This window comes from Chelonia mydas, chromosome 1 (assembly GCF_015237465.2).
Source record: "Chelonia mydas isolate rCheMyd1 chromosome 1, rCheMyd1.pri.v2, whole genome shotgun sequence".
Taxonomy (NCBI): domain Eukaryota; kingdom Metazoa; phylum Chordata; order Testudines; family Cheloniidae; genus Chelonia; species Chelonia mydas.
The window spans coordinates 215891826-215905504 of NC_057849.1; the positions used below are offsets into that span (position 1 = coordinate 215891826).

General features: G+C 50.2%; 1 protein-coding gene across 4 annotated transcripts in view; it reads right to left on the bottom strand.

Moving 5' to 3' along the window:
* Nucleotides 1-13679, bottom strand: part of LOC102945933 (TRPM8 channel-associated factor 2) — a 31254-nt gene that overhangs the window by 4360 nt on the left and 13215 nt on the right. For 3 of the 4 annotated variants that reach the window (XM_043525558.1, XM_007055678.4, XM_043525597.1), the window contains exons 2-7: nt 11855-12488; nt 7416-8407; nt 6366-6460; nt 5193-5406; nt 3925-4164; nt 216-553 (exon numbers count right to left, since the gene is read on the bottom strand). In XM_043525558.1, coding sequence (XP_043381493.1) covers nt 216-553; nt 3925-4164; nt 5193-5406; nt 6366-6460; nt 7416-8407; nt 11855-12471 — 2496 coding nt within the window. In that variant the 5' untranslated portion in view covers nt 12472-12488. The remainder of the gene's footprint in view (nt 1-215; nt 554-3924; nt 4165-5192; nt 5407-6365; nt 6461-7415; nt 8408-11854; nt 12489-13679) is intronic. The other variant, XM_027818057.3, reaches the window with a different exon arrangement.

Consider the following 13679-nt stretch of genomic DNA (forward strand, 5'->3'; position numbering starts at 1 on the left):
AAAGTCCTGCAGCAGAGAGAGGGCCTGGAGAAACACTATGGCAGACTGAGCCATCCATATGCCTGCTGGGTGCTTTATAGACCTAGGACAAGTCCAACTCCTGAGCAGATGTTTGTGTGGGCTGAAGACTCCAGCTTAAGGATGTTTCTCTCTCAAAGAGATCACTGAGTGCAATGAAAACATTCCATCTCCAACCCCGCCTCTCCCATAGTTACCTGCAAGTACGTCTCCAGCGCAGTCCACACGCTCCAGTCCTTCAGCTGAGCCCCTTTCTCCAGATAACCTGTGACCCTCTGCTTCCGACACTGCGGCTGGAGGGCCTGGTGGGCTCTGTCCCTGGGGATCCCCAGCACCTTCTCATGCACATAGACAGACCACAGGTTGCAGGTGGCCTCAGTAGTGTGAGGGGGGAATTCCCAGCCTGCTCGCTGCTGGTTGTGTCCCAGCTCGTGGATTGGGCCCCACAGGCCGGTGGCTCGCATGTGTTCCACATTCACCATCTCCTTCACCGAATCCAGGTGGCCCATGATGGGGTAGCCAGCGTGCATCCAGCCTGGAGGGAAGACATGGGGAGTGCTCACCCCAACACCAAACTCTCAGACACGCTTATAGCGCATTTGATCACTATGGATGCTGTTTTACTAAATTATGACTAAGTAATTCCTACCCATTTCCATAGGGCCTTTCCTCTAGCTGAGGAATAAGGCCCTCAGTGCCTTAGTTATCTGAGCACCTCACCATCGCTAATGTTTTTATCCGCACCATACCCCTGTGAGGCAGGGCTGGGCTGTTATCCCCATTGTACAGATGGGAACCAAGGCACAGAAGGCTAAGAGTATGTCTGCACTGCAATACCGCTGCAGCTCGTGCAAGTGCCCCCGAGCTAGCTGTGATCTACCTAGCGCAGGTACCGGCGCTGTGAGGCTGCACCACCCTGGGCTTCGGTGCGGGCTGCACAAGCCAGCCCTTCGCCCTGGATTATTACTCACACAGGTAACCCACGCTAATGTCTGTGCTGCCGCAGCTACACTGCTCCAGTACCTGAGCTAGGTAGATGAACGACAGCTTGGGTAGGTCTGCATGAGCTGCAATCACACCCAGTGGATGCAGTCTAAGTGACTTGCCTAAAGTCACACAGGAAGGCTGTGGCAGAGTAGGGAGACCCACGTTCAGTTCCTGAGTGCCCTGGAAAATGCATCTTCCTGAAGGGTCCCGAAGCACTTCACAAACCACATACACTACCTACATCTGCATTTCAAGAATCACTTCACCTGTCACAGAGTGTCCCCTCTCGGGAGGAGCACAGGAGCTGTTCAACAGCCCCCAACAACATTTTGCAAGAGCTCAAGAAAAAGAGGCAAAACATTAGTCCATTAGAAATCCCTGAGGAATTTTAAGTCGGCAGAATGTGATCACCCTAACTGGCAGCCGCCCAAGATAACAGAAGTTAACACTAAGGTTTACAACAAAATATTTCCATGTCACTTAACCAGGGGTCAGGAGTTTAGCGTTTGAGCACAGACCTTGTGCTGACTCTCTGCATGGTGAAGAATTTCACCCAAAGTGCTGCTCTGAAAAGTGACAGTAAAAACAGCCTCCTGAGGCTCCATATTTCAAATCTAAGTGACTCTAGATCAGATGTGCTCTGTTTACAAGTAAAAATGTGCTCTGTTTTTTTCCAGCTGCCAATATTGCAACTCGTCCTGGACTCAGAGTCAAGCTGGGTTTGTTCCTTCTTTTCCATCGTCACCAGCAATAAAGGTTCTACAGTTTAAATTCTTCCCTCAGTGACCCCGCTGAATCTTATTTTCAGTAGCTTTGCATAGGTGTAACTACAGAGCCCTATCGCTGAAATTTAATCAACAATTCTGTTGCTGAGACAGATGGAGGATGTAATCAGGAAGGCCAAAGCACAACTGGAGTTGCAGATAGCAAGGGATGTGATGGGTAACAAGAAGGGTTTCTACGGGTATGTTAGCAACAAGAAGAAGGTCAGAGAAAGTGTGGGACCCTTATTGAATGGGGGAGGCAACCTAGTGACAGATGATGTGGAAAAAGCTGACGTACTCAATGCTTTTTTTGCCTCAGTCTTCACAGACAAGGTCAGCTCCCAGACTGCTGCACTGGGCAGCACAGTATTGGGAGGAGGTGAGCAGCCCTCAGTGGTGAAAGAACAGGTTAAGGACTATTTAGAAAAGCCAGACATGCATAAGTCCATGGGGCCAAGGGTGCTGAGAGAGTTGGCTGATGTGATTGCAGAGCCATTGGCCATTATCTATGAAAACTCCTGATGATTGGGAGAGGTCCCAGACGATTGGAAAAAGGCTAATGTAGGGCCCATCTTTAAAGAAGAGAAGAAGGAGAATCTGGGGAACTACAGACCGGTCAGCCTCACCTCAGTCCCCAGAAAAATCATGGAGCATGTCCTCAAGGAATCCATTTTGAAGCACTTAGAGGAGAGGAAGGTGATCAGGAATAGTCAACATGGATTCAACAAGGGCAAGTCATGCCTGACCAACCTAATTGCCTTCTATAATGAGACAGCTGGCTCTGTGGATATGGGGAAAGTGGTGGATGTGATATAGCTTGACTTTAGCAAAGCTTTTCATACAGTCTCCCACAGTATTCTTGCCAGCAAGTTAAAGAAGTATGAATTGGATGAATGGACTATAAAGGTGGATAGAAAGCTGGCTAGATCGTCGGGCTGAACAGGTAGTGATCAATGGCTCTATGTCTAGTTGGCAGCTAGTATCAAGCGGAGAGCCACAGGGGTCGGTCCTAGGGCCAGTTTTGTTCAACATCTTAATTATCTGTACGATGGGATGGATTGCACCCTCAGCAAGTTCGTGGATGACACTAAACTGGGAGGAGTGGTAGATACGCTGGAGGGTAGGGATAGGATTCAGAGTGACCTAAACAAATTGGATGATTGGGCTAAAAGAAATCTGATGAGATTCAACAAGGACAAGTGCAGAGTCCTGCACTGAAAACGGAAGAATCCCATGCACCACTACAGGCTGGGGACCGACTGGCTAACCAGCAGTTCTGCAGAAAAGGACCTGGGGATTACAGTGGATGAGAAGCTGGATATGAGTCAGCAGTGTGCCCTTGTTGCCAAGAAGACTAATGGCATATTGGGCTGCATTAGTAGGAGTATTGCCAGCAGATTGAGGGAAGTGATTATTCCCCTCTATTCGGCAGTGGTGAGGCCACATCTGGAGTACTGTATCCAGTTTTGGGGCCCCCACTACAGAAAGGATGTGGACAAATTGGAAAGAGTCCAGCAGAGGGCAATGAAAATGATTAGGGGGCTGGAGTACATGATTTATGAGGAGAGGCTGAGGGAACTGAGCTTATTTAGTCTGCAGAAGAGAAGAGTATGGGGGGATTTGATAGCTGCTTTCAACTACCTGAAGGGGGGTTCCAAAGAGGATGGAGCTCGGCTGTTCTCAGTGGCGGCAGATGACAGAACAAGGAGCAGTGGTCTCAAGTTGCAGTGCGGGAGGTTTAGGTTAGATATTAGGAAAAATTATTTCACTAGGAGGGTGGTGAAGCACTGGAATGGGTTACCTAGGGAGGTGGTGGAATCTCCATCCTTAGAAGTTTTTAAGGCCTGTCTTGACAAAGCCCTGGCTGGGATGATTTAGTTGGGGTTGGTCCTGCTTTGAGCAGGGGGTGGGACTAGATGACCTCCTGAGGTCTCTTCCAACCCTAATCTTCTATGATTCTATGGACACCCTTAAGGACACAGAGAAGCACCATGAGGGACTAGAAACATTCAGCTCTATGCGGGTTGCATGTTTATTTGACCCATTGCATTTGTCTGAAGTTTCAGTTTAACAAAAAAGCCTTGAATGAATTAAAGTTGCTGCCTAAAGCCCTTCTTTTGGAAACCCTGCTAGGACCATGCGGCCATACACCCACCAGCTGAGATCTGGACGTCTGTTACAATCCTCTCTGGCCTTGGGAACTTCGCTGGTGCTGCTGCCAACTCAGCTATAGCCAGCATGATCTGGTCCCAGAGGGTCAGAAGAGGCTCTGGGTTCTCTATATGGCGGATGCTGTCAGCAGGCACAGTCAGGATAATGTTCTCAGTAGCTAGTTCGGCCCAGGGAGCAGGGTAGTGCCGGATGCTGGCCAGCCACTGGCATTTACAGGTCTCTCCTGTAGCAACATGGAAAACACATTAAATGTACCCCAGTCTCTCAGTTACATACTCTGAGTGTTGGCTGAAAATATGTGACTTCATCATGAATTCCTCTCAGGAATAATAGTACTTGGCATTTATAGAGCACTTCATATTTTTTAAGTGCTGGATGGGCATTAATAAGTTAATCCTCACAGCATTCCTAGGAACTCTCACTGTTCCCCCAGTAGTATCCACCTGGGGAACTGAGGCACAGAGATTAAGTAACTTGCCCATGGCCACACAGTAAGGCTATGGCAGAGCCAAGGACAGTACTCAATTCGCCAATTTCTCAGCCCATTGCCTTAAGCACTAGATCCTTCCTCATTTCACTGCTGAGCCTCCTGTCTAGTTATTATGTAAAGATAGGAGATGAGTCCCCCCCTCTATACATCCAAACTTAGTCATGCTATTTAAGTACGTTATGGGAAAATCAAGTCCATGGCTTGTGAAAAGTGGGTCCCAAATCCACTTCATTCCTCCCCCCAAAAAACCAAACAAAACCAAATCAATACAGGATGATTCACAGGGGACACCTGAGTTGCTGTCCACATTTCTCTAAGTGACTTCTCCTCCACCGAGTGAGATCAGCAGGCATCAAATAGCAACACACTGGTTTTGTTTGGACTGATGGAGGAAAAAGAAATTTCATAAACCAATAAAGAGAAGACTGATGGGAAATGCAGCAAGCACATCAAAGGGGCAGTTGTCGATTTCTATTGTAGTGACAGGAAATGGCCACACAGGGGCAGCAGAGGAAAAGGGGGAAGATTGAGAAAAGGGCTGGTGGAAATCTTTCAAAAGGGCAATAAAAAGTTGACAGTTTTCAGCAAAAAAGATGGTTTAAAAAACAAAAAAGAAAGAAAACAGTCCCAGTTTGTCATTTTTGTGCCAATTCTGATTTTAACCATTTGGACTCTGGTTATATTTAATGCTGCACATTTTGGCTTGGGTGCCCACACGCACCACATTGAGAGGGGAAAGGCCCCAAGGGATGAACACCTACCCAGTCTGAAGTAGGGAACCTTAACTGCCCCTTCCACAGTGATGGGCACTTTGCCCAGCTGGCTTCCCCCTGGCACGAGGATGTAAATGAGGCCGCCCCAGAGGCAGGAGACTGACTGCTTCTGGCAGCTGACCTGGCACTTGCGTATCACCATGGGGGCCCGTTTCAGCTCCTTCGCAGCGGTGAGGTCATCAGCGTGACACCCGATCTGCACCTGGGGAACATAAGGGCGGGAAGAGCAGGGTCAAGCGCTCCAGGCTCCAGATTGCAGCCCCACCCCCTCTGCCTTAGAGCCTGTCTGCAGTAGAGCACACACAACTGCGGGGCACTGATTGCAATCCAGCCCTGTCGCAATTGCTGTCTGACTGCTGCATGTGAAACAAGAGTTCATAAAGCTCAGTGCAACTCATAACAGGGAAGCTGTACCCCTCACAAAGCCATCTACAGCCCTAGCATTAAGGTCCTCAAAGGTATTTAGGTGGCTTGACTGATTTCACTGGGAGTTTGGCACCTTTGAGGACCTGGGCTGGAATGCCTCCCTCATTAGCAGTCTCAGCACAGGGGCCATGGATTGACAGGGCTACAGTGGCTGAACTCCCCCGTACCCTTAGAGGTGTCCCTTGAGAGCAAAGAGGAAGCAAACTGGAGAAAGTACAATGTGTGGGTGAGATGCTGACTCAGCTGTTGCCTCTGGCATCCCTAGTTAGGGAGAAATTCAGTCTCCAGGGCTCACTGCACCATCATCTGAGTCCTGTAAGGTAACACAGGGGTGTCTGCAGCTTATTATTGCACAAGGTCCTGCTGCAGTGTCAGCGGCTGCCTGGTCCCCTCCCCACCTCCCCTTGCTTCCCTGCACTGCTACAATGAAGCAGAGATAGTGTGGCGAGCACATCACCTTGGGGAGCAGTGAGAGCTGTGAAATAATCCAACCAACAAAGCAAAATGGGGAGGCATAGAACAGTCAAGAGAGGGCAGAGGAAATTGTGAGGAATTTTTTAAAACTTAATGGCACGAAACAGCCACAAGGTGGCAGCAGAGGATAAGGAATGAGAAAGGAGCAGGCCTAGGCATAATACAGACTGATCCTTGAGAACAGTTTCAACTCATCTCGCTGATATGGGTACCTCACAAATGTATCCATGTATAAAGGCCAGCCAGGTTAACAGAAATTACCTGCAGACCAGCACTGGTCGCCATGCAAGGAAACGTTAACACTGCTGTGTTCCCATCAGGTAGGTAAAGTCCTGTACTCATCCATGCTGTCCCACCTGTAGGGAATCACAGAAGATAGGTCTGAATACACAGCACTTAGGCTCAGGTCTTCAAAGGCATGCAGGCACCTAATTCCCAGTGAAAATAATGGGAGTTAGGCACCTAAATACCTGGAGGACTGAGGCCTTACTCAGCACTCCTGGCCCCTGCCCATTTCCATGCTTAAAGTAATGCAGTTTTGAGTTGCCAGAGTGCGAAGAAATAATCTGATGTTTTTCTTGCTCAGAACTCTCAGAATTGGCCTGTCTGTTACCAGACTTGCTGACAATGTGCTGCTTGACTGAAAGCGTGAGAAATTTTAGCATAAGGGGCTTTTTTCCCCTAGCGCTAACTAAAGCATGAGTACCCTGACATTTCACTATAGTGAGACTTGTTTCTAGACAGCCACCCTAGGGAGCTGCAAACATCAGCTGCCCAGCAGAGACTGTAAAGCTGTGATAAGCAGCTGAGTTCAGAGCTCTTTATACAGCCCAAGCAGAAACCCTCCCTTAACTTGGAGTTAAGGTTGATCAAGTGTATTTCAGCACAATTACTAAGTGCTAGGTTGTCAAGCCCCTCCTCGACTGAAGGTCATTGGACTACCTGTGTGAGTAAGTGTGCAACAGTGTGAATAAAGACTCCACATCCAGCCCCAAAAAAAGTCTATCACCAACTAAGCCACCACTCACACCCCTTACATCATACACTCACAGACTGCAACTCCACAACACTGTCACTTCTAACATGGAACCACTCCCAGCGCACACATGCAGTGCCCCACAATCACAAGCAAATGTACAAGCTTGACACCAACCCATCTGATTGGCGGAAATAGCCTGTGTTATGTGTGTTATTGGCACATGGGGAAGTATGAGTTTTGGTGTGATAGTGCAATCTCAACAGGGGTGTGTGTGTGTGACACGTTTTCCATGTAATTCTACATGGGGAAGGTGGAAAGACTGCTCCTCTCACCTGTATTTGTGCCATCGATTTCCAGGGTGATAGGGCAGCTGGATGGGAGCGTGCAGACCCCATCGGTGGGTTTCTGAACCAGGACAGCACAGTCCGTCATGGTCTGGGACAGCTGTGTTGCCAGGCACAGCAGGGCTGCCTCCTTGGAGTTGCTCTTGATTGGGTTCTTCTTGCTGACCTGCGGGATCCCGCCTCTGCGCAGCACTTTGAGCAGGATGCGGTGGAGTGAGGAGTACGCCGGACAGTCTTCAGCTGGGATCCTCAGGAAGGCAGAACAGTCCTGCCCTAGCCTATGCAGCCAGTCTGCCAGGGGGGCTCCGAGTGCCTCCTTCTTTTCCACATGCCTCTGGAAGAGGGAGAGTGCCTGACGGAAGTGGTAGTGATGGAGAAGCTCCCCCGGGAGCAGCGCTGGGTATTTATCTGCCTTGAGGTTCATGCCCAGGATGCTGATCCCAAAGCGGTTGAGGATTTTGTTGCCAGGGTATCCGGCAACGGCAGCTTGGCCTTGATTCTGGGAGGCCCAGTACCAGGCCTGCCCCCCAATCAGCAGCCCTCCCCCCTCCGCCACAAAGGCCTGGATCTTCTCTGCCTCTTGGTCGCTGTGAGAAGGGCAGCAGTAGACGCTCATGTCGCTCGCCAGCGATGATACCCGATGCTTCCGGCCCTCCTGGGACAGCAAGGAACACAGCCCCTTCAGGTGGGCAGCAACCCCAACCAGCCCCTGCCTCCCAGCGTCCAGCCAGCGTACAGCATTGAGCAGGAACCCTACCAGCTTCGGGGCACACAGCTGGCCCTCATGAGATGCCACCACCACCCGGCCCCGGCCATAGCGCGCTGCAGCAAGGAAGCAGCAGTGGGAGCTGTCCAGGCCGAGCGGGAAGGCCAGCACCCCATGCACCAGCAGGGGGGAGGGCACCCCACCCGTCACTATATCCAGTTCCGACACACCATTGAGGAGAAGTTCTACATCCTGGCTGAGATTAGCCCCGTGCCTGCAAAATCAAGAGGCATCCCTGTTTAGGCCCAATCCCGACATCCTTTATACAATCACAGAATCATGAGGGATGCTAGGGGCACCCAACAGGCCACCCCTAGCCCATCTCCTCCCCTGCCCATGCTCTATGGTGCTGTCCTCACAATGTTATAGGGAGTCTGGTGCCAGGTGGAGTTTTTCTGAACTCCCCAGTTGCTGCAGTCTCAGCCTTCGTTTTTAAAGAGTCCATTTGTAGCCTGCAGAGTTGAGCTTGAAAACGTGTCCCAGCTGTGATCTAGAGGCTCCGAACCCAGGAGACCAAAGAAAAAGAACCCAACCTTTAGTCTGTGTTTTGGGTTGTTTTAACTCTGATTTCTAAGCCAATCTCCACTGGCCTGACTCATGATTTTTGAACCCCTGGTGTTGGTAAAACCATGAGGCCTAGGATGCCTAAGCCACCTCAGAAACGCATCCTCTAGTCAAGCCTGAAAGATTTTCCAGTGCCTTTTCCTTAACTATCCCACTGCTACTGCTCAGAAGAGAGGACTGCCTCTGTCTGTGTGTGTATATATAGAATCTCAGTGACTCAATCTGAAACAAGTCTCTGATCTCTGTAAAGCGTAGCCACCCTTTTCCTATCCATTAACCTCTGCTTCCCAATGCTCCTATTTCGCTTCACTCATACTTCTCATTTTACCCTCTGCTGCCCCTGCATGGCTCTTGCTGTTAAAGCCGTGTCGAGTGCTTTCGTTTTATTTCCCCCTTTGCTGTATCATTTTACCAAACTTCATTTTCCCTTTGTCACTTGTGATGAATCTGCTGCTATTTGGAACATCTGAATTTTCCACCCAAACGAAAAAACCAACCGCTTGATAGAGCGTGAGAATAAATAACATGTGTCCATAGGGCAGGAATTAAAAACCCTGGGCTCCTCATTTGATTTCTTCTCCCAGCTTCTTTGCCACACAGGACACCAATCCCTGTGGCATGTTGGTGGCCTTAAAGCTCAGTTTTATTTGCTATGGGTGAAATTTATTCCTATGCCGGGGGCCAGAACAAGGTTAATGCACCTTTTAAGCCCCTCTTAAACTCTCAAAATAGGGTGAATTCCCCCCTAAGTAAAAATTCCCAAAGCACAATCATCTCCATATAACTTTCCTGAGAGGAAAATCTCACCTCCAGTGCCCTGCAGGTGAGAACATGACAATCAATCAGCAATTTGTAATAAGTAACTTAATTACATTAATTTGTAGTTGTGTCCTGAGTACTTTTCTGCATCCTACGGCAAAGATTCTCTTTACCTTTGTAGGAAAACAAACCTAGCATCTAAAGAGCAACAAAACCAGTCATGCAGCTGGAAGAGAGAAATGGAGTTTCATTAACAGTGCTAGGGAAGGGGAAGGGACTGGGGCCACAAAAATCTGTGGGGAAAATTTTCTTACAACAGCTGTGGATTTAACTACATGAAATGAAGTGGCCACATAGTGAAAACAAAGCAACAGTTGTGGTCATTAAAGACCCCATTGCACTTTGTGTAAGTCAGAAGCCCAGATTCTGAACTGGGCCAGGCACAGCTTGGGAGTAGGGGCAGGAAGAAGATGGCTGGGGATGGCCTGGATTCTGGGGCCAGCTGCGAGCTTGTCTGGTTTCTGGTGTGAGCCCAAAGCTTTACACCGATTGTTCTTGGCCTGATGCAGTCTGCCGGGCTCCACCCACAAAACGGCTGCATTTCATGTATCATCACAACACATAAAGGCTCCATCTAACTCCTGCCAGAGCCAATAGGAGACTTCCCACTGACTTCAGTGAGAGGCAATTGGGACTCCGAAAGCATGGTGCGTTATCCAAGTAACATAAGGAATACTCGGTGTGTTTTCTAAAGCACATTCATTAATTAGACTTTTTTAAATATAGAAGCATAGAAATGAAGGGCTGGAAGGGACCTCCAGGGGTCATCTAAAGGCAGGACCATCTAGACCAGTGATACTTAGACCTCAGGGGTTCAGGAGCCAAATTAGTGATCAACATTACCAAAACAGCCACAGTAGCGTGAATTCATTGTATCACTTACTATAGGACTATTCATATGTAAACAGTATGATGGGGAAATATTTGTATATGAATATTATTCTCACAGCAAAGAAGTTAATAACTTCATACAAGTTTATAACTTAATTGGTTGAAAACATTGTAAAAGCATCCTGACTGGTTAATAACTCAGACTAGTTAATAATTAAATCACAAGGTTGTAATATCATGTGCTGCAAAGAACCTCAGGAGACACATTAAAGAGCCACTTGAGGCTCGCCAGCTGCAGTCTGAGTGTCACTGACCTGGACCATCCCTGACAGGCGTTTGTTCAGCCTGTTATTAAAAACTTCCAGTGATGGGGATTCCACAACCTCCCTTGGAAGCCTATTCCAGAGCTTAACTATCCTTAGAGTTGGAAAGTTGTTTCCTACTATCTAACTGAAATCCCCTTGCTGCAGATTAAATCCATTAATTCTTGCAACTCTTTTTTAAATAATACAGTATTTCAATGAACGTGCTGGCTTGCTACTCAGTACCCTCCCCTCACCTTGGCTGAGCAGCAGGGAAAGAGGCTAACCAGCGAAGGACGCTGGGTTACTCAGTTCAGTACTCAGCCAGTAGAGAGCTCCATAATCCCTAGGGGACTGAAGAAAGGAAGAAATGTCCTGAGAGCTGAGAGGGCCTGGCTCAGGTGGGATCCAGGGGGACAAGGTACCCCTGAGAGCTGGGAAGGGGAACAGCTAGTTGCCTGTTGTCGGCAAGGGAGCTGTGGCAGCAACAGGGGCATCCCGAAGCTGAGGGATGCATTGTGTTCCTCCTCAAACAGCTTAGGGCATGATGAATGCCTCAGCCCTAGGGTAACCAGATGTCCCCATTTTATAGGGACAATCCTGACATTTGGGGCTTTGTCTTATATAGGTGCCTATTACCCCCAACCCATGTCCCGTTTTTCATACTTGCTATCTGGACACCCTACGGGCCCCACTCTCTGTTCTGCCTGAGGTGCCTCAACGTCACACAACCCTGGAGTACACAGCTGAGAAAAGAGCAAGGTCCAAGAATGGCTATTACTGCTCTCCACATCCTGTGTGCAATAGGCTCCCTGGAGCCTACCAGGCAGTCAGTGCTCAGTGCCCACAGACATGACCCGCTCACCCTCATGGCCCTGCTGATATTCTCTCTTGGGTGGGAAGCAGTCATTTCGGATTCCATAGCTTAACCCAGTGCCAAATGACTAGCCAGGACACCTCTTTTTAATTTAGGGTTTGATTAACTAAAGGACCCCCCCCCCATTCCCTGCTGGGATAATGATCTGAATCCCCACCTCCGTCGGATATCTGAAAATGGGGTGTTTCTCCCCTTTCCCGGGAATTTATGTAAATCTCTCTCGGCTGTACTTTACTGGGGCAAAGCCAATAATGGGAAAGTTACTCACGGGACGATCAAGGGGATCTTTGGGATCTTTCCCGAGACTTTGAAGATCCCTGGCTGCACTGTATTGCCAGTGAAGTACACACCGGCCACGCTAGTCACTCGGTTCCCAGGGAATTCGAACAGCACCTTCTCCACACCGTGTTGACTAGCCCAGTACCAGGCCTGACCTCCGATGAGCAGGCCCCCACCTCCCTTTACAAACTGGACCAGCTTCTCTGCCTGAGCATCGTCATAGGCATCTGTACAGTACACCCCGAGAGAGGCACTGAGCCCCACGCCAGGCTGCACTTTAGTGCTGGACCTTAGGAGCAGCTGAGAGAGGGGATCCAGGCTCCTTTGGACTCCGACCTGCGCCTCTGGGGAGGGTCGGAGCCAGTCCACAGCATTCCTAAGGAACCGGGAAAAGTTGGGATTCTTCAGGATTTCCTCGTGAGAAACGACCACCATCCGGCCCTTCCCATAGTGAGAAACAGCAATCAGAACCTGCTTCTCAGGGCTTACCAACACCGGGAATGCAGCATCTCCTGTGAGCAATAGCTCACAAGGAACAAAATCTCCAGTAAAATCCCACTGCCCAACTCCATCCACCAGCAGCTCATAGGTGGCAGCGGGCTTCATCTTCAGTTTCCTTTTATCTGACAGGAAAGAAAAGGATTATTAGGGTGTGGCTCGGCTGAAAATTGACTGTCAATGACCACGTTAATTGTCCCACGAGGAGCCCCCAGCAAATGGGCTTTGTTTACAAAAGAGGGTGTCAGCCCTGCAAACACTGGGGGCTGGCTTACAGCGGAAAATTAGATCAACCCTGCTATGCTGCTCAGGGCTATGAAAAATCCACATCCCTGACTGGCATAGTGAAGCTGACTTAAGGCCCCATGTAGACAGCACTAGATTGGGAAGAATTCTTCTGTGAACCTAGCTACCATCTCTCAGGGAGGTGGATTAGCTACAGCGACAGGAGAACCTCTCCCATCGGCATAGGTGATATCTATGCTGAAGTGCTACAGCAGAGCAGCTGTGCCGCTGTAGTGTTTCAAGTGTAGACAAGCCCAGGGTATGTGTACACAGCATTTTGGAGCCTGCAGCAAATAAAAATAGCTGTGTAGACCAGGGGTGGCCAAACATTTTGGCCCGAGGGCCACATCAGGGTTGCAAAATTGTATGGAGGGCCAGGTAGGGATGGCTGTGCCTCCCCAAACAGCCTGGCCCCCGCCCCCTATCCACCCCCTCCCACTTCCCGCCCCCTGACTGCCCCCCTCAGAACCCCCAACACATCCAACCCCACCCCTGTTCCTTGTCCCCTGACCGCCCCCTCACGGGACTCCCCATCCCTAACTGCCCCTCCAGGACCCCACCCCCTGTTCACACACCCCCGTTCCCTGTCCCCTGACTGCCCCGACCCCTATCCACCCCCCTGCCCCCTGGGACTCCCACGCCTATCCCAACCCTCCCTGTTCCCCGTCCCCTGACCACCACCACCCCCGAACCTCTGACCCATCCAACCCCCGTTGCTCCTTGTCCCCTGACCGCCCCCTCCCAGGACCCCCCACCGCTAACCACCCCCTGGGACCCCACCCCCTATCCAACCCCCCCCCCACTCCCTGTCCCAACTGCCCCGACCCCTATCCACTCCCCTGCCCCCTGACAGGCCCCCGGGGACCCCCTGACCCTTATCCAACCCCCCTGCTCCCCACCCCCTTACCATGCTGCTCAGAGCAGGAGCGGCAGGCCAGAGCGTGGGCAGCGCAGCGAGCTGAGGCTACAGGGGAGGGGAAACAGTGGGGGAGGGGCCAGAGGCTAGCCTCCCCGGCCGGGAGCTCAAGGGC